At 45.6% G+C, this 24,907-nt stretch overlaps 1 protein-coding gene across 2 annotated transcripts in view; it reads right to left on the bottom strand.

The window, feature by feature from the left end:
- NSUN2 (NOP2/Sun RNA methyltransferase 2) overlaps window positions 1-24,907 on the bottom strand; it is a 66,329-nt gene that overhangs the window by 26,624 nt on the left and 14,798 nt on the right. For both annotated transcript variants that reach the window (XM_074987882.1, XM_074987881.1), the window contains 3 exons: window positions 22,699-22,891; window positions 18,617-18,691; window positions 6,341-6,471 (listed from right to left, as the gene is read on the bottom strand). In XM_074987882.1, the coding sequence (XP_074843983.1) occupies window positions 6,341-6,471; window positions 18,617-18,691; window positions 22,699-22,891 (399 nt within the window). The remainder of the gene's footprint in view (window positions 1-6,340; window positions 6,472-18,616; window positions 18,692-22,698; window positions 22,892-24,907) is intronic.

Here is a 24,907-nt window from a genome sequence, read left to right as displayed (position 1 = left end):
GCCAAGGGCTCGAACGGTGGTCCCGTTAGCACATTAAGCACCAGGTCCAAGTTCCACGAAGGTGGAAGCGGTTTCCGAGGGGGGTATAGGTTTACCAACCCTTTGAGGAACCTGGTAACTATGGGATGGGCGAACACCATGTGCCCTTCCTCTTCGTGTCTGAACGCCGAAATGGCGGCAAGGTGGACCTTTAACGAGGATAGTGAGAGTCCTCCTCTCTTGAGGTCCAGTAAATACTCTAATATCACAGGTATAGGCACTGAAAGGGGGGCTAGCTGTTTGGTAGAACACCATGCTGTGAAGCAAGTCCATTTCTGCTTGTAGGTCTTCCTGGTGGAAGTCCTCCTGCTACTTTCTAGGACTTGCTGCACTTCCTCCGTACATGTGCTCTCTAGGGAGCTGAGCCATGGCTTAACCACGCTTGTAGTCGCAGGCCTTGGGGGTGCGGATGCACTGTGGACCCCTGGGCTTGCATGAGGAGATCCGGCGCCACCGGAAGGGGCATCAGTGGATGGTCCGACATGCGCAGGAGTAGGGGGAACCATTGCTGTCGATCCCACGTTGGGACTATCAGGATCATTCGGGCTCCTTCCCTCCTGGCTTTCTGCAAGACTTTGTGGACCAGCACTGTGGGAGGAAAAGCGTAAAGCAGGGGGCCCCTCCACAAGATCACGAATGCGTCCCCCAGGAACCCCCGTCCCAGTCCTGCCCTGGAGCAGAATCGTGGGCACTTCTTTGTGTGTTGAGTGGCAAACAGGTCTATCTGGGGAAAACCCCATGCGTGAAAAATCGGTCGTAGCAGATCGGGACGGATCTGCCACTCGTGCGTGAGTGCAAACCGCCTGCTCAGCTGGTCTGCCTTCACATTGTGAGCGCCTGGTAAGTATGAGGCTTTCAAGATTATATTGTTGGCGATGCACCAGTTCCATAACCGGACTGCTTCCGCACATAAGGCACGGGACCGAGCTCCTCCTTGCCGATTTATATAAAACATGGTGGAGGTATTGTCTGTACTGATCCCGACAACTTTGCCTTGTATGTGGTCTCGAAAGTGTCTGCAGGCGTTGAACACTGCTCTGAGCTCCAGTATATTTATGTGCAGTGACTGCTCCGTGGAGGACCACAGCCCTTGAGTCACCTCTTCGCCCACGTGTGCTCCCCACCCTATGAGGGAGGCATCTGTAGTAAGAAAAACCGATATTTGTGGTTGGTGGAAGGGTACCCCTGTTAGTAAGTTCTTGCGGTTTACCCACCATTGCAGGGATTTGCGCACCTCTGCTGTGGCCGACACCACCCTGTGAACGGAGTGTGCTGCCGGTTTGTATACGCTCGCCAGCCAGTGCTGCATGCTGCGCACGTGTAACCTGGCGTTCTGTACTACGAACGTCGCCGCTGCCATGTGGCCCAGCAGCTGTAAGCATGCCAGGACCGGCACCGTAGGGCTGAAGGTGATGACCTGCACGAGGGAGCCAGCCAATGGCCCGAAAGCGAGTCTCTGGTAGATACACCCTCGCTGTAATAGAATTTGTGCGTGCCCCTATGAACTCTATGTCCTGTGTGGGGTCTATCTTTGATTTTGCCAGATTGATAACCAGGCCGAGCGAAGAGAACGTGCCTGCTGTGACGCGTATCATGCGTAGTACCTCCTCCTTCGAGGCCCCTTTGAGTAGGCAGTCGTCCAGATACGGGAATATAAATACCCCCTGTCTGTGCAGGTAGGCTGACACCACTGCCAAGGTCTTGGTGAAGACTCTGGGGGCCGAGGAGAGGCCAAACGGTAGGACCTTGTATTGAAAATGTTCTTTGCCTACCATGAACCGGAGGAATCGTCGGTGAGCCGGATGGATAGTTATGTGGAAATACGCGTCTTGTAAGTCAAGGGCTGCAAACCAATCTCCATCGTCCAGTGCCGTAAGGATGGAGGCGATTGTGATCATCTGAAAGTGTTGCTTGCACAGGTACCGGTTGAGGCCTCGAAAATCTAAGATGGGCCTCCAGCCTCCTGTCTTTTTCTCCGTGAGGAAGTACCTCGAGTAGAACCCTTTCCCTTGCAGTTGCTCCGGCACTCTTTCCACTGCCCCTATGAGCGTGAGATGGTCTACCTCCTGCTTGAGCCTCGCTATGTGGGAGGCCTCCTGGAGGTGGGGCCTGGGTGGAGGTCGTGGCGGTGGGAGCGACTGGAAGGGGATGGCGTACCCCGTGGCTATGATCTCCAGCACCCATTTGTCTGTGGTGATCCTTTGCCACTGGTCGTAAAATGGTCGGAGGCGATGGTGGAATAGCCGCTTCGGATGACTTTGTGCGATGGTAGTGCGCAGCCCTGGATCTGTGTGTCAAACTTGTGGCCTTTGGCCCTGCCCCGAGGACGCACGGCTCTGTTGGGAACGTCGCCTGGGAGTTCTGTACTGCTGTTGATGTCGCCCTTGCTCGTAACCCCTGTGGTACTAGGGACGCTGTTGCTGGTACTGGTACCGTCTCTGTTGAGGGTAGTACTTTTTCTTTCTGTATGGAGGGGTGTAAATCCCCAGGGTCCTAAGTGTGGCTCTTGAATCTTTACTGGAATGAAGGACTGAGTCAGTTGATTCAGCAAACAGCTTCTGCGAGTTGAAGGGAAGATCGACTATCTTTGCCTGCAGATCCCTCGGTATACCCGAAGTCTGGAGCCAGGACTCCCTTTGCATCACCACTGCCGTAGCTGTGGAGTGTGCTGCTGTGTCCGCAACATCCAGGGCGATCTGAACTCCCGTCCTCGAGGCCGCGTAGCCTTCTTGCACGATGGCCTTGAGCACCGGTTTTTTGTCCTCTGGAAGCGAGTCCATGAGGGAGGTTAACCTAGTGTAGTTGTCGAAACTATGGTTCGCTAAATGCGCTGCGTAATTTGCCATTCGCAACAGTAGAGTGGAGGAGGAGTAGACCTTTCTGCCGAACAGCTCTAGCTTCTTGGCATCTTTGTCTGTTCCCCCTGTCTTGAATTGAGATGTCTTTGATCTTTGCTGCGACGACTCCGCCACCAAGGAATTTGGTTGTGGGTGGCTGAACAGGAACTCCATGCCCTTCGCCGGCACGAAGTATTTCTTATCCGCTCTCTTGTGGACAGGCGGAATAATTGCAGGGGTCTGCCATATCATAGTGGCGGACTCCAAGATTGCTTCATCAAGCGGTATTGCTATTTTGGAGGAGGCCGGAGGTCTCAGATTTTTGAGGAGCTTATGGTGTTTCTCTTGCACCTCTGCTGTCTGGATGCCTTGTGTGAAGGCCACCCTCTTAAACAGCTCTTGAAACTGTTTGAGATAGTCCGGAGGATGGACGTCCCCCGGGGCCATAGCCTCGTCCGGGGAGCAGAGCGAGGAACCACTAGGGTATGCCTCTCTGAACCCTTCCAGTTCCTGTTGGTGATGGTACATCCTCTCGCTGGAAGCTTGCAAGGGAAAATCTCGGGGTTCCATAACCAGTTCCCCCTGAGATACTTGAGTCTCTGTCCCCGTTCGCGATTGCCCTCGGGGATACGGGACCGTCTGTGGGGATCTTTCCCTGGTAGATTGCCAGTGTCTATGCCCCGCGTGATAGGGGCGACCATGGCAGCATGGGCACTGTTCTTGGGAAGGTGACCTAGACCACTCCCTTGGTGCATACCCTCTGCGTCTGGGGGAGCGAGATCGTCGAGAGATCTGGGACACTGGAGAGAGCGATTTGTGATAGTATTCCAGCGGCTCAAACCCCAGGAAGGGTGAAGGTGGTCCCAGCCAGGGCGAGGCTGGTTGTAAAAATGGAGACGGGGGCTCCGGGTAGGCTAGGGGGGGACCCCTGCCTTCTGGTTGGAGTCTGCAGCATAAGTGGAGGGCTGAGAGAAAGCAACTCTGCAGCCCTGTCTGGAGAGGGGCTGCGGTGCCTTGTTTTGTGTGCAGCCTTCCCCCTCCCTTGAGGAGGTAGCTCCACCCCCTGACGTGTAGGGGATCTCGGCCCCGTCCGCGCCGTGCTCGGCATGCTCATGGGCGGTGCCGCATGGGCGGTGTCCTCTGGTGCCTGCAGGCTGCGTGCCTGCACGCTCTGCACCGCCGGTTCCCTGGGGGTCGGTGTCGCTGCTTGCCATGCCGCCGGTACCGCCGCTTGTTTAGCCGCCGCCCTGCCTGCGGTGCGGGATGGCTGTTTGATTATCGGAGGCTGAGCCACCTCCACGTGGCTCTCCATGTCGCCGCCGATCAGCTGTTGCTGCAGCTGGGGGCTGTGCGCTCCTCCCGTCCCGCTCGCTGTTGCTGCCGGCAGGGATCGGGCTGGGGAGGCTTTCCTCCGTTTTTGCGCTGATGGGGTGAGGGAGGCGGCCTTCCTTTTATGGGGCCCGGAGGGTCCCTCCTGCTGCGGCCGCTCCGTCACGTCTGGCTGGAGGGCCTTGTCGAAGAGCAGCATTTTAAGCCGCATCTCCCTGTCCTTCCTTGCTCTGGCTGTTAATTTTGCACAGAAGGAGCATTTCTGCGTGACATGGGACTCCCCCAGGCACCTTACGCAGAGACTGTGCCCATCAGACGCTGGCATTGCCTCTCGGCAGGACTCACATTTCTTGAATCCTGAAGAGGACATTGTTGGTGAGTCTTTCAGTTGTTAATGGGTACTTAGCACCTTCTCTGTGCTGTTTTTCCCCCTCTCCCATAGCCTGCCACGGCAGGAGGGCTAATGGCCCTAGGCTCCTGGCCTCCGGTGCTCCGCTTGTTACTAGGACTGGACTGAATGCCGTCCCGCTTGTTATTTCAAAAAAAAAAACAAAAAAAAAAACAACAAACTGGCTAACTTAACAGTAGCCTAAGAACTTGAAAACTCTAAAGAAAAAACAGTTAAAACCATTGAATACGCTAACTTGGCCGTAGCCTAGTCGGATTCCGTCTGCAGCCGACGGCGGTTAAGAGGAACTGGCGGGGACCGGATCGCGCACGTGGCCAGGAGCGCGCAAGGGAGCGGCGCACACCGGTGCATGCGCGGTCCGGCAGAACCTGCTTGGAAGATCCAATCTGCGGCGCTGGGCGAGCCCGACACCTAATGTGGAGCACTCACGGGGACACTCGAAGAAGAACCTCGCTTACTTGCAATGGTATTCCATGCAATAATAAAAAGGTGATAATCTTAACGTTAAAGTGTAAACGTCCAAAAATTGGCATGGGGACACATTTTGCAAAGCTTATTCAATCTGAAGTTAGTCGCACCTATCAATAAAACCCCTCGATTTGAGTTTCAGTAAAAACAGACAGACATTCAAAATGATTGGAAAATCATTTGCAAGTGTGTGGTTAGCTGATTCAGCCAGAAAAGTCATGTTCGTTTGGGGTGGGTCTAGTGTGGTTAGGGGCTGCCGCCACTGGAGCCACTGTGCTCCTCCTACCAGTCCTGCAGATTTGGCTGTAACAGATTTTCAGCATTAACGGACATCCCCTTCCCTTGATTAGTCTGTTAAATCAAGGGTTTACTGTATAAAAAAAGTCACGTGAACCTCACACGTGGGACAAAACACCGGAGATATTAAGTGATTTAGCCAATGACACAAAGGATATTAAGCAGACTCAGACAGAATCCAGGCCTCATTACACAATCCCCAGACAGAAGCAACTAAAACACATTTTTTCCATGAGCTAGTGTGGTTCCTTGTTATTTGGTTACATCTCTCAAACAGTCCTAGGCTTCTAACTATATCTGAACCTCTTCCCACCCTGGTGGTGGGGGAATATATGGAGTGAAAAATACCTTACCTACCACTCTGCTTTTTAAGTAAGCTACTGCCCCACTTCTGATCTCTTCCATAGCAGTCTGAGACACCGACAACCACGTTTCCTACAGCCAGGCCTACCTTGGCCACAAGACAACACTGGTTCCATTGAGCAAAACAGCCAGTGGCAGCCACCTTTGAAGTAGGGCTGTTTTTGGAGAACTGGTTGTTAAAATGGCACATTCCTACTCAACCATTATGTTCCACATATGTTTGCTATGGTGAGACAAATAAACGATTAACTACTTTTTACTTCTGTTAATACTACCGAGCCAACGCAGCTGAATCTGAATGAGTCTTTGGTACATAATTTACAGAACTGTTTAAGATTCAACAGTTATACCTGCAAAATCAACCTCTTATAAAAAGTTACAGGAGATCTTAATATGGTTGAGAGAACTTTTATTACTACTGTTTATATAAGAGATGATAACTAAGCAGCTTCCCTTTTATTCAGCCACCAGAACTTTCACCTATTCTGCACCTGTCCATGGCATTGTAATTGGCACATCTCCCCCTATAAGCGTGAATGAGTAAGATTTTAAATGTACTGTTCAACAAATATTCAACCAAAGTATCTCATTTTCTCACCTTCACTTTTTTCTAGCAGAGACGCAATCACAGCTTCATTCTCAACAGGATTCAACGAACATGTAGAATAGACCATCCTACCTCCTTCTGCCAGCTGTTCTACCCCACGGGTTGCGATCCGTAACTGCAATCTAAAAGGAAAGGGGTTATCTGAATAGTTATTCTGTGACCAGCAAGACTCCCTTGCACATGACAACCTGTTGTAGCTGAAGCTTACATGAAACCTCAAGGAAAACTTCATTAAAGACATTCTAGCTACATTAAAACAAGTATTAAATCAGGATACAATAACATTTAAAAGACGGTGCTTTATTTGCTCAGTTGTTCACTGAATGTGACTATTACCAGAGTATCTGAACATAAGTCATCTATCCTGGCCACGAGAACAACAAGAAGTCTTGGGGCACCTTATGGGCTAACAGATATTTTGGAGCATAAGCTTTCGTGGGCAAAGACACGCTTCATAAGATGCATGAGTGGGGGGGGGGGGCGTGGTTTCAGAGGGCTATTTAAAGAATGGGGTCCCAGAAAAAGGGAAGGCCAGAGCTGACAAGGTCTATACAGCAAGGTGGAAATGGCCCATTATCAATAGTAGGTTCAAAAGAGGAAAAAACAAGTCAGATCAGACAGGGGGATATGAGCCATCGTCAGAGTCTAATGGGGAGATATTAGCACCCAGAGCAGAGAAACTGCCTTTGTAAGTTGTGAGCCAGTCCCAGTCTCCGTTTAGCCCTAGGTTAATGGAGTCAAATTTACAAATAAATTGCAGCTCAGAGATTTCTCTCTCCATTTGATTTTTGAAATTTCTTTGTTTCAGGACCGACACCCTTAAATTTGCTACTGAGTGTCCAGGGAGATTGAAGTGTTCTCCCACAGGCTTCTGTACGTTACTGTTCCTAATGTCTGATTTATGTCCATTTATTCTTTTATGGAGAGACTGTCCAGTTTGGCTTATGTAAATCGCAGTGGGGCATTGCTGGCACATGACGGCATATATTATATTAGTAGATGTGCAGGTAAAGGAGCCCCTGACGGTATGGTTGATGTTAGGTCCTGCGATGATGACACTGGTGTAGATATGTGAGCAGAGTAGGCAGCAAGGACCGTCGCAGGGGCTGTCTGTAGAAGAGGACAGGCCTGCCTCCCAAGGTCTGTGAGAGTGAAAGATCATTGTTCAGGATGGGTTGCAGATCACTGATGCACTGAAGAGGCCTTAGGTGGGGGCTGTATGTCATGGTCATTGGTTTCTCGTTTCCCTTGCAAGGCCTGTAAAGGTCCCCTAGCGCCCCTCTTCTACCTGAGGTACATTAATGACATCTTCATCATCTGGATCTATGGGAAGGAGGCTCTTGAAGAGTTTCACCGCAATTTCAACAGTTTCCACACCACCATCAAACTTAGCCTGGACCAGTCCACACAAGAGATTCACTACCTGGACACCACTGTGCAGATAAGTGATGGTCATATAAATACCAACCTTTACCGAAAACCCACAGACCGCTCTGCTTATCTACATGCCTCCAGCTTCCATCCAGGGTATACGTCATGATCCATTGTTTACAGCCAGGCACTAAGGTACAACTGTATTTGCTCTGATCCATCAGACAGAGACAAACATCTACAATACCTTTACCAAGCTTTCCGCAAACTACAATACCCCACCTAAGGAAGTGAAGAAACAGGCTGACAGAGCCAGATGGGTACTCAGAAGCCACCTGATACAAGACAGACCTTGCAAGGAAAACAAGAGAACACCACTGACCACCACATACAGCCACCACCTAAGGCCTCTCCAACGCATCATCAGTGATCTGCAACCCATCCTGAACAATGATCTTCCACTCTCACAGACCTTGGGAGGCAAGCCTGTCCTCACCTACAGACAGCCTGTCAACCTTAAACAAATCCTCACCAGCCACTACAAATCACAAACCAGTGGATCTAGGCCTGGAACCAGCCCCTGTAACAGTCCTCGCTGCCAGCTCTGCTCACATATCTGCACCAGTGACATCATCACAGGACCTAACATCAACCATACTGTCAGGGGCTCCTTTACCTGCACAGCTACTAATATAATATATGCCATCATGTGACAGCAATGCCCCACTGCAATTTACATTGGCCAAACTGGACAGTCTCTCCATAAAAGAATAAATGGACATAAAATCAGACATCAGGAACGGTAATGTACAGAAGCCTGTGAGGGAACACTTCAATATCCCTGGACACTTAGTAGCAGATTTAAGGGTGTCAGTCCTGAAACAAAGAAATTTCAAAAATCAAATGGAGAGAGAAATCTCTGAGTTGCAATTTATTTGCAAATTTGACTCCATTAACCAAGGGTTAAACAGAGACTGGGGGTAGCTCACAGCTTACAAAGGCAGTTTCTCTGCTCTGGGTGTTAATATCTCCCCATTAGACTCTGACAATGACTCATATCCTCCTGTCTGATCCGACTTGCTTTTTCCTCTTTTGATACCCACTATTGATAATGGGCCATTTCCACCTTGCTGAATAGACCTTGTCAGCTCTGGCCCTCCCTTTTTCTGGAACCCCATTCTTTAAATAGCCCTCTGAAATCACTCCCCCCCGCTGCAACTCATGCATCTGATGAAGCATGTCTTTGACCATGAAAGCTTATGCTCCAAAATATCTGTTAGTCTGTAAGGTGCCACAAGACTCCTTGTTGTTCTCGAAGCTACAGACTAACACGGCTACCTCTCTGATATCTTGGCCACAATCCTCTCTTGGGCCCAGGAATTCTAGCATTTAAAAAAAAAAAATCTGAGAAGTACTATCAGCAAAAAAATTAAACTCACACACATACACACGTTTAGCCAAAGTTGTATTAGACAGACATATCACAATATTCTGGACGGGGTGTGCACCCTAAATGTAACTGTTCCTCAAATGAGCCCAGTAAACTAATTTATTTCAACCACTAGAACACTACTACCTCAAAACACACTTTCTTAGGTATAGCAAACACTGTCAAATTTTAAAGAACGTAATCAAATAAACTATTTTCCCCAAATGCTCATAAAACATATATAAATCCATACAACAAAAAGGTAGTATAATGTTCACATATCAAACTACCTCTCGATTAAGGCTATGTCTACACTAGTGTTTAAAGTCAATCTGAAGGGACAGCTTTATTTTACGATGTACCTTTCCTCACTGCAAATATCCTTAGGTTGATTTTAAGGGGTGCTAAGGTCAACTTCTCCAGAGGCATATGGAGAGGGCACTACTAGTGAATGTATTTTTAAACTTCAACAAGCAGGTTACAGCTGGGGTGTGGTCGTGCTCTGCCCTTTTCACAAGGAGTAGTGCCAAGTTTGAATTCAAAAGGTCAATTTAAGGCTGCCATAGAAACAGTGGTATTTTAAACTGATTTTATTGGCCTCCAGAAATATCTCACGATGCTCCCAATGGGTCTGTTCTGGCTGCTTTCACCTCCACTACACTCCAGATGTGCAGGAAATAGGTAAAAGGAAGCACAGGAATTTTTGGATTCATTTTCTTTCTGGCCAGCACAGCTAGCACATCTGGCCATGATTTCTCAGGGTTACAAGAGAGCCCCAGCATGGAGCCATCAGGGGAAACAGAATCTCACTGCAGGGGGTGGCGGGGGGAATGAAATCTGTGCTGCATAAACTGTCAACCAGCAAAAGAAATGTGGACACTCATGGGAAGATTTCACAGGGCATGCTGGAAAAAGGTTATACCAGGGATGCTCAGTAGTGAGGTGGAAAAAAAAAAAAAAAAAAAAAAAAAAAAGAAAAAGGGAGCTCAGGCAGGTGTATTGGAGAGTCAAAGAAGCTGATAGCCTGCCATGTTTATGAGCAGCTTGATGAGATTCTGGGGAAGGACTCAATCACACTCATGCAGAACTGCTTAGACTCCTCAGGAGAGACTGCTCGGCTGTCCTGTGAGAGCAGTAAGGAGGAGGAGATGGAGGCCAATGAACAAGAGCAAGCCAGTCAGCAGGCTACCAAGAAAGCTCACCCTGCCCACAGCCAGGATCTCTTTATCCCCCTGGAGGCAGTCCCCTCATCGCAGGATGCTCCAGAGGCATATGGAGAGGGCACTACTAGTGAATGTATTTTTAAACTTCAACAAGCAGGTTACAGCTGGGGTGTGGTAGAGGGTTAATTCTGTTAACCATGTTTTTTTAAACTACTACAAGCGGGCTGTGGCTGGGGTGGATTTATGCATCCACAGCCCAGGTCTCCTGGAACAGCTTGTTAATGTTTCTGGGAACGAACAACTACCTAGCTTCCTCACTATGTTCCCTGACCTCCCCTCGCTGGGAGCCCAAAATGCAAGGGAACAAGGACAGTCTCACGGGCCACCCTCAGGACATCTCCACACAACAGACGGCTCACATTCCCCAACATGTGACAGCAGGATTCCCTTGCTTTCACACCCCTTAACCCTCAGCCCCTAAATAAAAACAATATAGTATGGAAAAACCACAGTGTGGCTTACTGGTTAACCTACGGTGGGGTAGGGTGCATCTGGAGGTGCTTTCATAAAGGTCAAGCACACATTACTGGTGGGGGGGGGGGGGGGGGAGGCGGTGTCTTGCGCTACTTAAAAACAGCAGATTCACGTGGCTGTCTGCTCATTCTTAAAGCTATTTTTCAAAACAGCCCTGATTTGCATCACATCTGTCTGTGCTCTCCTGATTGCCCTTGTGTTTGGCTATTCATAAGCACTGCCCCAGATATCTGCCTCTGCCCTCCAGCCTCGCATGAAATTTCCCCTTTGTCTCACAAAGATTCTGAAGGACATTGCAAGTCCCCATGACAACAGGGATGTTGGCTTTGCTGAGATTCAAATGGGTCAGAAGGCACCTGAATTGGACTTTTAAACAATCAAAGGCACATTCTATCACCATTCTGCACTTGCTCAGCCTGCAGTTTAAGTGCCTCTTGCTGTGGTCCAGGGTGCCTGTGTATAGCTTCATTAGCCAAGGGAGCTGAGGTTAAGCAGTGTCACAGCATCACTATGGGCATCTCCACAACTCCAATCTTGATCTTCTGGTCTGGGAATAAAAGTCCCACCCTGGAATTTTCTGTACAGAACTGAATTTCTAAAGATGCGCATGTCATTCACCTTTCCCAACCATCCTATATAGATATTGGTGAAATGACCTTTGTGATCGACCAATGCCTGCAACAACATGGAGAAATACCCCTAACGGTTTATATATTTTGAGGCCAGGTAGATCAGGGCCAGGATAGGGATGTGCATTTCGGAAACCCCATAGCAGTAATGCCACCCACTAAGTCCTGCACATTTCCCAGAGCCATGGTCTTTTGCAGCAGAAGGGCACCGATTCCTTTGGCTACCTGGATCACCACAACCCCCACTGTAGATCTGCTCACTCCAAATTGATTTCCCACTTAACAGTAGCTGTCGAGCGTCACAAAGTTCCACAGCGCAACTGTCCCTCACTTAGGGACAGCCAAAACCAGATCTCATTTTGGTGTCGGCCACTGTTGATCATCCCATACCTGCAAAACAATGTGGCCCTGCAAGTGTGTGCTGGTTTCATGGCTCCAGAATCAGCACTCCACTGTATGCAATGCATCCAGTGCAGCCAGCAGCTCTGCATTCCTGATCTCCAGTCTTCAATGTGCTCCTAATCAAGGTGTGCATCCTCCTCATCCTCCCTCTCACTTTGTTTAATAACATGCTGAAGGACACTTCCTGAAGTGGCTATAACACACTGTATAACAGCTCTAAGCTCCTCCAGATCCATGTTAGGTCCTTGTAATGGCATGCATCAGGCACAGGCTTTGGAAAAATTGTGTTAAAAATCATTTGGCTATTTGTTTTCAACAGTGGGAGGTGGGGTGAGGGCAATGAACTCTGGGATGACGACATCAGACACATATAGCCACTTGTGGCACTTCCTCCCCCCGCCCCACAATAAAAACACTGGCACAGAAGCCCAGAATGCAATGGAGCTGCAGGAACTGTGGGATAGGTACCCACAATGCACTGCTGACACAGGTGAACCGAGCAAAAGGTAATGGAGACACACGGTTGCCTTTCTGGCCATATGTGGACATGCGCCATCAACTTTATAAAATCTAGTGGTAAAATGTCTACTTTATTTTGTAGTTCAGATGTAGCCTAAGAGGTTTAGTAAATTTAAATTTTTAAATATTATATAAATCTAATTTTTCTTAAAAATTTACAAAAATATGCTTAATTTAATTCCAGAATTCACATAAACCCTCTATCACTAAACTACAGGGTTAAACTAACATCCATCTTTACTGCATTACAACAGGCAAGAATCCACATTACTTATCTGTAACACAAGGCCACAACCAATCTTATTTATAAAATACAAGGATTTGCCTGGCAACTCATCTGACGCTAGATGTTCAAGGCTCAAAGGGGACACTGCCACATTTTAGGCATGCAAGGTCTTCTCTGCAGCCCTTGCCACTTGCCTCCTTTTCAATTGGATCACTCTTATATTCTACCCCCAGTGCTAGCAACCCCCTCTCAGTGGATTCCCTCCCTTTTCATTAGTGATCTGTACATCCTTGCCAAAATCATTTTGATCAATTTCATAATACTCTTAAAAGTCAGTTTCAGTATCAGACATTTGCATCTGAAATTTCATGTTGTTGTAAAAGTGTGGGTTACAACTCAAAAGGGGAGTGTAAGAGACTGCAAAACTATTGCAGGGCTGGGTTGCACGACTGCACCCTTACTTCTGTGCTGCCGATGATGACAATGCTGCCTTCAAAGCTGTGAAAGCTGCACACCCACGTAGGGCTGTGAAAGCTGCACACCCACGTAGCTTCTTGCAGCCAGTGAAAGTTGCTGTGGGTCTGAACTGGTCCCAGGAATGACCCATGCAGGGGAAGATGTCGTCCTATTCCTCCCTAGCCCCACAAGGACTAGCAGCTGGAATCAATGCACAGTAGAAGCTCCTGACTACAAATAGCCAGATATCCTGGGGAAAACTTATTTCACAGTTCTCTATGGCTGCATCTACACATTACCATGCCCCTTCCAGAAGAAAGGCATGGTAACGGGCAGCCTGGAAGATGCTAATGAGGCGTGAATGTAAACTTCAGGGCCTCATGAGCACATGACCACGTGATTCAGAGTCCAAAAGAAGCTCCTCTGGACTCCGACCTAGACATGTAGATGCGCAGCCTGCGGGAATCTTCCTCATAAGAACATAAGAGCATAAGAACAGCCATACTGGGTAAGACCAACAGTCCATCTAGCCCAGTGTCCTGTCTGCTGACAGCAGCCAGTGCCAGGTGCCCCAGAGGAGGTGAACCGAAGACAATGATCAAGTGCTTTGTCTCCTGCCATCCATCTCCCACCTTCGACAAAAGGCTAGTCTCCATACCTTACCCCTTGCTAATAGCTATCTATGGACCTAACATCCAAATATTTATCGAGCTCTTTTTTAAACTCTGTTAGAGTCTTGGCCTTCACAGCATCCTCTGGCAAGGAGTTCCACAGGTTGACTGTGCACTGTGTGAAGAAACACTTTCTTTTATTAGTTTTGAACCTGATACCCATTAATTTCATTTGGTGTCCTCTAGTTCTCATATTATGGGAACAAGTAAATAACTTTTCTTTATTCACTTTCTCCACACCATTCATGATTTTATATACCCCTATCATACCCTCAGTCTCCTCTTTTCTAGGCTGAAAAGTGCCAGTTTCTCTAGCCTCTCCTCATATGGGAGTCGTTCCAAACACAGTCATTTTAGTTGCCCTTTTCTGAACCTTTTCTAACACCAATATCTCTTTTTTGGAGGTGAGGAGACCACATCTGCACGCAGTACTCAAGATGTGGGTGTACCATAGTTTTATATAGGGGAAGTAAGATATTCTTCATCTTATTTTCTATCCTTTTTTAAATTATTCCTAACATCCTATTTGCTTTACTGACTGCTGCTGCACACTGCATGAATGTTTTCAGAGAACTATCCACTATAAGTCCAAGATCCCTTTCCTGATCTGTTGTAGTTAAATTTGCCCCCATCATATTGTATGTATAATTGGGGTTATTTTTCCCAATGTGCATTACCTTACAATTACCCACATTAAATTTCATTTGCCATTTTGCTGCCCAATCACTCAGTTTGCTGAGATCTTTTTGAAGTTCTTCACAGTCTGCTTTGGTTGACTATGCTGAACAGTCTGGTGTCATCTGCAAACTTTGCCACCTCACTGCTTACCCCTTTCTCTAGATCACTGACGAATAAGTTGAACAAGATTGGTCCCAGGACCTACCCTTGGGGAACGCCATTAGTTACCTCCTTCCATTGTGAAAATTTACCATTTATCCCTACCCTGTGTTTCCTGTCTTTTAACCAGTTCCCAATCCATGAAAGGATCTTTCCTCCTATCCCATGACCACCTAAGTTACATAAGTGCCTTTGGTGAGGGACCATGTCAAAGGCTCTCTGGAAATCTAAGTATACTACGTGTACTGGATTCCCCCCTGTCCGCATGCTTGTTAACCCCTTCAAAGAACTCTAATAGATTAGTAAGACACAACTTCCCTTTAGAGAAACCATGTGGACTTTTGCTTAGCAAATCATGTTCCTCTACATGTCTGACAATTTTATTCTTTACTATTGTTTCTACTAATTTGCCCAGTACTGACATTGGACTTACCGGTCTATAATTGCTAGGTTCTCCTTTAGAGCCCTTTTTAAATATTGGTGTTATATCAGCTGTCTTCCAATCATTGGGTACAGAAGCTGATTTAAAGGATAGGTTACAAACCACCATTAATAGTTCTGCAATTTCACATTTGAGTTCTTTCAGAACCCTTGGGTGAATAGCATCCAGTCCCGGAGACTTGTGACTGTTTAGCTTATCAGTTAGTTCCAAAACCTCTTCTAATGACAATTCAATCTGGGACAGTTCCTCAGATTTGTCACCTATAAAGGATGGCTCAGACTTGGGAATCTCTCTAACATCCTCAGCTGTGAAGACTGAAGCAAAGAAATCATTTAGTTTTTCCCCCCAACGGCATTATCTTCCTTGATTGCTCCTTTTATGTCACCATCGTCCAGAGGCCCCACTGCTTTTTTAGCAGGCTTCCTGCTTCTAATGTACTTAAACATTTTACTATTGTTTTTTGAATTTATGGTTAACTGTTCCTCAAAAATCTTTTTTGGCTTTTATTATATTTTTACATTTAATTTGGCAGTGTTTATGTTCCCTTCTATTTTGATCACTAGGATTTGACTTCCACTTTTTAAAAGATGCCTTTTTATCTCTCACTGCCTCTTTTACATGTTTAAGCCAAGCCATGGTGGCTCCTTTTTTAGGTCTCTTACTCTGTTTTTTAATTTGGGTTATACATTTAAGTTGGGCCTCTAATATGGTATCTTTGAAGAGCTTCCATGCAGCTTGCAGGGATTTTACTCTAGTTACTCTACCTTTTAGTTTCTGCTTAACTAAGCTCCTCATTTTTGTGTAATTCCCCTTTTTGAAATTAAATACCAGAGTGTTGGACTGTTGGTGTTCTTCCCAACACAGGAATATTAAAATGTTATTATGTTATGGTCACTATTTCCAGGTGGTCCTGTAATAGTTACCTCTTGGACCAGACCCCGTGTTCCACTCAGTACTAAATCAAAGAATTGCCTCTCCCCTTGTGGGTTCCTGTACCAGCTGCTCCAAGAAGCAGTCATTTAAGGCATCAACAAATTCTCTCTCTGAATCCCTTCCTGAGGTGACATGTACCCAGTCAATATGGGGATAATTGAACTCCCACATTATTAGTGAGTTTTTTATTTTGATAGCCTCTCTAATCTCCCTTAGCATTTCAGCATCACTATCACTGTCCTGGTCAGGTAGTCGATAATATCTCCCTGGTGCTATATTTCCATCAGAGGAAGGAATTGCTATCCATAGTGATTCTATGAAACATTTAGATTCATTTAGGATTTTTATTTCATTTGATTCTATATTATCTTTCACATACAGTACCACTCTGCCACCCGCTTGACCCATTCTGTCCTTCCGATATATTTTATATCCCGGTATGATTGTGTCGCATTGATTGTCCTTATTCCACCAGGTTTCAGTGATGCCTATTATGTCCATCTCCTCCTTTGATATAAGGTACTCTAACTCACCCATCTTATTAGACAGACTACTAGCATTTGTGTAAAAGCACTTTAAAAAACTACCACTATTCACATGCCTGCCCTTCCCTGATGTATTGGATTCTTTTATATGTGATTTTTTCCTCATCTGATCTGGCCCATGCTTCATCTCCCTTCTTCTGTTTTCTGACTGAATTCTAGAGAATCTCTATCAATGGAGTCTCACCTAAGAGAAGTCTCTGTCCGACCCACATGTTTTGCCGCACCAATTGGCTTTCCCCCATCTCTTAAACACTGCTCTACAACCTTTTTAAATGTATAATGCCAGCAGCCTGGATCCACCTTGGTTTAGGTGGAGCCCTTCCTTCCTGTATAGGTTCCCCCTACCCCAAGAGTGTCCCCAGTTCCTAATAAATCTAAACCCTTCTTCCCTACACCATCGTCTCATCCACGCATTGAGACTCTGAAGTTCTGCCTGCCTACCTGGCCCTGCACGTGGAACTGGAAGCATTTCTGAGAATGCCACCATAGAGGTCCTGGATTTCAGTCTCCTTCCTAGCAACCTAAATTTGGCCTCCATGACATCTCTCCTACCCTATGTCACTGGTACCTACAAGTACCATAACCACCGGCTCCTCCCCACTACTGCATATAAGTCTGTCTAGATGCCTCGAAAGATCTGCAACCTTCGCGCCACGCAGGCAAGTCACCACACTGTTCTCCCAGCCATCACAAACCCAATTATCTAGATTTCTAATGATGGAATCACCCACTACTAACACCTGTCTCTTCCTAACAACTGGCGTTCCCTCCCCTGGAGAAGTATCCTCAGAGTGAGAGGATACCATAGCACCCTCTGGAAGGAGGGTCCCAACTATGGGATGGTTTCCCTCTGTCCCCATTGACTGCTCTCCTTCCCTGAGCCTTTCATCCTCCTTAACAGCATCGGGGCGGTCAGACTGGAAGTGGGACAGCCCTACTACATCCCGGAAAGCCTCATCAACATAGCTCTCTGCCTCCCTTAGCTCCTCCAGTTCAGCCACCCTGGTCTCCCCAAAGCCCGCACTCGGTCTCTGAGGGCCAAGAGCTCCTTGCATCAAGTGCACACAAATGCCACCCACCCACAGGGTAGGTAATCATATGTATTACACTCGACGCAATAAACAGAATAGCCCCTGCTCTGCTGCTGGTCTTCTGCCTCCATTTCCTCCTATGATTTGATTTAATTCTATATGGGATTTTTAAGTAAAAATTTCAGATGGGGATGTTACAAAAGATTTGAGGACGTTAGAAGTAACTAGCTAACTCTAAACTCCCCTCTCAAAACTCCCGCATGTTAGCAGTCGCCCTGTTTGCAAGAGCCCCGGTTGCAAGCGCCCTGGTCACTTGCCAGCAGGGTTTAAAAGGCTCCGGCCTTCCTGATAACCCCTCCCTCTGGCTACAGCTCAGCCAATCAGCACAGAGGTTTTAGATTTCAAACCTAATCGAGGCTCACAGCTTCCAAGTGCCAGCCTGAGCACACGGCCTTTCAAACAAACAGCTCAGCGCTCCAGACTCCAAACATACAGACAAACACAAGCCCACAACCCCCAAACACAAACACCCACTTATCTGAAGGTGCTGTACTTTGCCCCCTCCTTCACCAGGAGAGCCCCTCTCAAAACTCCCGCCTGTTTGCAAGGGCCCTTTCAAAATTTTGAGGAGAGAGTTTCCTTCCACAGGATCCCTGTTGTCTGCACATCTACACGTCTATTTTGGAGTCTGGAAGAACTTCTTCTGGACTCTGAGTCACGTGGCCATGTGCTAATGATGCACTGGAAGTTTATATTTATGCACCATTAGCATCTTCTGGGCCTCTCATTACCATGCCCCTTCCAGAAGAAGGGGCATGTGTAGGACGCAGCCTATGTTTTTTTTCATGGCTGTGAATGTGGAAGGGCTCCAGCTGGTCTGTTATTCCCCAAAACAATATAAATGCTACCCTATCCTTAGGCTGTTCCCTTATTTGCCCCTTCTCAGAAAAAAAAAAAAAATGCAAGGAAATTATCTCTTTGCCAGAGAAGAGAAAGAGGACATTTCATAATTTCTATTTGTAATACTATTACAACGATGACATTTTCCTCAAAACAGGAAGTATAATATGCACTCTTACCCATGTAGCTGCAAGCTATTTTGCGTTGTCCATTTTTTCCACACATCAATGTTTTTTCTCATGGTTCCATCTCCACTACAAGGTAAGTTAATATGTTAATTCATAAAAAAATGCAGATAATAGAATATTTTAACCCTATACTGAAAAAGTAAATCCAAAAATGTGAATTTAAACCAGGAGGAGACAATCCAATTAATATTAACCACTGGAGGATTCATAGTAAGAGGATACTGAAGCCCCAGCAGATCTTGTCTCAATTTCTAATATCAGCCAATTGCAAAAAGGGAACAACAGTCCCAGTTAACATGCAGAATTCCAACTAAGAATTGAAATAGTACATTTGGATAGAAGACAAGACACAGATTTCTTCTATTTCTCATTATTTCTTTAGAGATTAAAGACAGTCAACATCAGAAAACTGTGGAGTAACTTTAGGCAATTTTAAAAAAAAACAAATTAAGTTTTCAAAATTAATGATCAAAACATGATACAAAATTTTAAAAAAAAAACCCACAAAGAAGTACTTTCTTCACAATTACTGAAATAGCACCCAATAGCTCCAGTCAGGATTACTGACCTATTTTTGCTAGATGCTGAACACACACGTAGGAACAGAAGAATGTGCAATCCAACTCGTACTCTGCTAGATATCATCTCACCCAGTGCATTTGGGCATCTTCCTTGTAAAATAGAATGAGCCACACTGACTCTTACTTCTAAAATAGGACAAACTGAATCTTCCATCTTCATCCAACTATTTAGCACCAAAGTCTCAGCTACTACCTCATTCTTCCCATCACAACCCCTTCTCCCTCGCCCAATTACCAGGAGAGGAGCTGAATACCAGCCTGGCTCCTTCCACCTCCTGTAACTCTCAGTTCTGCAGCTCCTCCAGCCCCTGGCTTGGAGCCACCCATGCAAAAAGTAGAGCTTGGCTGCCCCAGTCTGCCAGCGTGCAGCAGCCTCCAACCCCACAGCTGGTGCTCAGTGCCCACCCACATGGGGCTGAGGAAGGAGAGCTCCTGAGCCCTGCTGCAGCCCCGACCCTGTCTCCTCTGGCCCTGGTGGCCCCTGCTGCTGCGGTGGTTCTTCCAGCCCCAGCAACCCCAGCTGCTCTAGGAGGTCCTCTGGCCCTGGGAGTGGCTCTGGTGAGTCTTATTTATTTAGGAGCAGGGTAGCAGGCTGGCAGACTGTGTCTGTTATATAGCGGCCCTTTAAATCAAGGGTTTACTGTAGAGCCATCCCATCCACAGGATGGTTTGGCGTGGCCACCCCAGTCTCCACATTTTGGAGGGTATTGAAGCAACCACCTCAACTATCCTATAGATGGGTCTCAACAGAGGGATCTGCTCCACCCTGCCACCCTCTCCCAGTCCACTGCACTCTTCATGGCAGCAGGAAGCAAGAGAGTTCCCTGCCACCATAGTGAATGAAGGGCAGGGTGGGGTGGAAAGAGTGCCAGATTCAGACTAAAGGGATTTTTAGCTTGTACATAAAGACCTGAGAAACCCAAACTACAAAGCTAACGCAGCTTTTGTCTTGAGAATCTATGAGTCTGTCTGTATCATGTTAGAGCAGCTGTCCCAACCTGGGGTCCATGGACGTGTTGGGATCTGAGAGGATATTGAGGAGGCCCATGAAAAAAAATAAATGAAAATAATCACAGAAAGTAAGTTTTAAATAAATTGCAAAGTTACAATAATTATTTTTAAATGAAATACCTTCCAATAACGTTATTAATTGCTGTCTGAAAATCTACATTGTGGTTTCCTTTTTCATTTAACGAAGTGCACATAGCAGCTAGGTGATTTTGATGGGATCCGCAAACAGTTTGTGGAAGGTAAATGGAGGCCTACGCTAGTGAAAAGGTTGGGAATTACTGAGTTAGACTGACACTAATAATCCATTCCCAATGCATCTAGTATAGTTCACTTAATTTGCTTATATATGTTATTTAAAACAGATAAAGAAAAACCACCTGTGTATTATAGAAAACATTGCGTGTAAATTATGTGCGCAATCGTTGTGTAATCTTTTAGATTATTGGTTTACTGGGCTCATCGTGTCTTGCTGCCAGCACCTATCCACAGGCTTGGGACCTTTCACTGCCTATTAATATACGATATAATCACTTGCAACCAATTGCTTGACAGTGCTTCACTCAGCCTAGCCTGATGAATGAGGTGACACTCCACCAGCTGTGCATAATAAACCCTCCTGCTTGATTCTACACCATGTCCAGACTTTGTTCCTACAGTTATGACCAGTTAGGTCCAGTCACGGGTTGGATAGAGAACCGCACTGAGCTCACATTCAGCAGGCTAAGCTGTTCTCTACTTTTCTCTCAGCAGTGCTAAAGATGGGACTTGAAGTCACTCATTTGTCACATTCTCCAAGTGAGATAGCCAACCCACCAGCCATAAATATGACTAATGAAATCCTTGCTCTCCAACGTGCAGCATCAGCAAAAATAAGAGTGGATGCAACTCCCTCAAAACTTCAAAGGAAAAGTGGCTTAATTGACTGAAGAACAACTACTAAGAGGATACTAGAAAGAAGACAAAAAGGGGAAGGGAAACAAGTATAATACAATCCCCCAAAACAGGGAACTAATTTAAAAAAAAAACAAAAAAAACAAAAAAAACAAACATATAGAAGATTAAGCATAGAAGAATTCTCCCTTGGTCTTTAGCTTCCCATGCAATTAACTATCAATTTATTTAATATGAAAGTAGCTGAAGAACAACAACGCCTCATCTCTCCCTCTGACCAAGTACTTGGAATCTTTCAATGAGAAGGGGGTGCGCTGATATAGCACGTGGGATTCAGCCTACTTAGAGATAATTAAGTACCTCTGTGGGGTGGGGAGACAGTGAAAATGACACCCAACTCAAAGTGGTCAGAAAAAAATCTTTGTTCGCAGTACTCAAATTATTTGTTACTTTCCAAGCCAATTCACTCTGCAAGCACCAACCAAGTTCTGAGATAAGATTCTGGATTCTACTTTGGCTCATGCACTACATAAACAGAATTCTTAAATGCACATGATCTTATTTGTGCAAAAAGTTTCTCTCTCTCTCTCTTTTTTTTTTTTTTTTTTTTTTTTTTTTTAAAAAAAATGTTAAGAGGCAAGCTTTAAGAAAGTCTAGGGAAAAAAAAAAGAATGCTACTGGATATTTTTTCAGAGCGTGTTAAAAATATATCTGTGCAGTATCTGAAGGGAACACTGCAGCACTAAGTATCTGAAACTAGTGAGCATAAACAAATGAAAGCGACTTTACCGATCTTCATTACTCAAGAAACCAAAAAAGATAAAAAACACAAAGGTTACTACAACGAATTATTAAAATTTCACATTTTAACAGACAACAGTAAAAGCAATATAGAGAAACAGTGTATTTTTGTTGATGGCAGCCCTTTGCATTCTATTCACATTTTCCTTAATTTTCGTTTTTTCCTCATGATGCAAGAGCTAGGAAAAATTCTGACTTGCAAATTTCAAGCTCTATTTCCAAAAGTTGGGGAAAAATGTACTTATAAATTGGGTAGATTTGAGGTGGAAGTTCCGGAGACAGGAACTAGAAATTCTACAACACCACTTTTGAAGAATCACTTTGCAGACTAGAATTGTCCTTTTAAGCCCTGAAAAATAAAAACTATCCTTTTATGACTTGTTTCAACTATAAACAAATCAAGATTAGTGCAGTGTTTAGTGGGGGTTCCTCTCCTATAGGTATTTCACTCATTTTACACACAGTATTAGTTCCAGCAATTTTGGAATTGAACAGATACTACCAAGTGTTAGATTGTGTGTATATATGCTCCACAAACACACCATTCTTGATGTAAAAATTCAGAAAACAAACTTAGTTGATTGGCTAATGGAAGATAAGAACAGCTTGCAGTGAGCAAAAAGATCACATATCTACTCTCATGCCAAACAAAAATAAAACCACAGATGGTTTTGAAAATTATGATGCTACCTCTTCCTTGCCAAGAAGAAAGAGGGAAAAATTAATAACAAAAAATTACATTAAAAGTATTGCAATGAATTTGTGTATCAAAAAGAAAATACAGTGTACCTGCACGGAACATCACATAAAATCCTGTCATAGAAGAGGACTTCTTTTCTTCCATTAACATCTACTTGCAGAGTAGGGATGCTGGAAGCATCATGATTTACCACCATGATGCAAGGACTGTTTAACCTCTTAGCCTGATGAACCAGCAAATAGCAGCGTTTGTTGTCAACATCATTAGCAATCACAAACCCCTCTAGGAACACAAAATAAAATTTACAGGTTAATGGGAAACAGCTGTGTTCTGCATTCGAGTGAGGGTGTTTGTCTATTAGACAATAAATATTCAGCAAAAAATCTCTATCCCAGAACCCAAAAAGTGGTTTTACTACTCAATAATTATATTTTTAAAATATAGTTTATTTTGTCCTCCCTTCAAATTGAATACATTGATTGGACACGAGTATTGGAGGAGGGTAGTGAAGCACTGGAATGGTCACCCAGGGAAGTAGTGGAGTCTCCATCCCTGGAGGTGTTTAAGTCTCGCCTCGACAAAGCCCTGGCGGGGCTGATCTGATGGGTTTGGTCCTGCTTAGAGCAGGGGGCTGGACTCAATGGCTTTTTTAGGTCTCTTCCAGCTCTATTGTTCTATGATTTTATAGTAGTCAATTTTTAAGCCTCAATTCAAACATTTAGACCATGGAGTGGTCTGCCGAAATTAAAATGGATAAATCTTGGCATGATGTAACTGCTCAAAAAGAAAAAAAAAAAAAATCCCATTCTTCCACATCCTGTCACAGAATTAGTGGAACTTTATTACAGAGATAGTAGCAACTGATGCCTAAAGGAAAAGGACAAACATGCTCTGCTGAACACAAAACAGGAAGCCGTGTGGTACCTTACAGACCAATAGATATTTTGGAACATAAGCTGTCGTGGGAAAAGACCCACTTCATCAGATACATGAGTGGGGATTGCAGAGGAGGGTCTACATATACAGGCTCATGAAAAGGAGGGAATCCCAGTCAAAAGGAAAGCCAGAGTTGGCATGATGAATTTAGTCAGGGAGAATGTTGCCAAATAGCAGCAGCTAATGCGGAGGAATGAACATCAAGAGAGGAGAAACTGCTTTTCTAATTGGCCAGCCACTCTTAGTCTCTGTTCAATCCTTGGTTGATGTCAAATTTGCAAATAATTGCAGCTCTGCTGTTTCCCAGTCTGTTTTTGAAGTTTTTTTGTTCAAAATTACACAAGCAGTTTCTCCTCTTTTGATGTCCACAGCTCCACATCAGCTGCTGGAGGCGAGCTACATTCTCCGTGACCTTGTCAGCTCTAGCCTCTCCCTGGACTGTGACTCCCTCCTTTTAATAAGCCTGTATATTAAGACCCCACCTCTGGAATCCGAACTCATGCATCTGACTAAGCAGATCTTTGCCCAAGAAAGCTTATAGTCCAAAATATCTGTTAGTCTATAAGGTGAGGCAGGACGCCTTATTGTTTTTGCATATGCAGACTAACATGGCGTAGCCAGACAGAGCGCGCCCCCCCTCTCTTGCTCTACTCCATCTTGCCTCCCTTAGGTGCTTCAAAGCACGAAAAGGGTTAAAAGAAACAACCCAGTCTTGGAATGCCCGAGAACGCAGATGTGCTTATCTCCAAGCATAAGTCTTTGATGCTCCAGAGCAAAAGCCAGACTGACCCTGAACGGACCGAAACCAGACAACAAAGGACAAACGGACTAACAGACAGCCAGGGCCTCGGGCTGTCCTTGGCTATTACCGGTAATTGATATGCCCACACTTGGTCCCAGACAGACGAATCTCCTGCCCATTAAGAAAGAATGCCCTAAATTATCTCCACCTCACAGGTGCGAACTAAGCCCTTGAACTCCCTGTGAGAGCCAGTATCACGAAATCATTTAAATTCAATTGACACCCTTTTAGATAAGGAAGAGTGTATGTGACCCAATGGGTATAAAGAAGGGCCCGGCAAACCCCCTAACGGAGCTCCAATTACCTCTACCTGCCAGTCAGGAGGGTCTTTGCCTCCCGAGGTCCCAGGGGACACCCTCCTCGTACACTGCTTCCCGAGGGACTGAGTGAGAGAGACGCTGGCCATGCCATGTTGCGTAATGCTGGGTGAGAATAAGACCCGCTAAGTGCTTTTACTTCTGCGTGCATTTAACAGAAGATCTATGAATTAAAGTACTTTTGGTATATGCTAGCTGTTTGTAATCAAGTATAACTCTTGTAAGCTTGCAACAAAGTATATA

The sequence above is a fragment of the Carettochelys insculpta genome, chromosome 2 (genome assembly GCF_033958435.1).
Source record: "Carettochelys insculpta isolate YL-2023 chromosome 2, ASM3395843v1, whole genome shotgun sequence".
Classification (NCBI taxonomy): Eukaryota; Metazoa; Chordata; order Testudines; family Carettochelyidae; genus Carettochelys; species Carettochelys insculpta.
The sequence above is the reverse complement of the archived record's forward strand: the minus strand, read 5'-3'. Positions and strand labels throughout refer to the sequence as shown.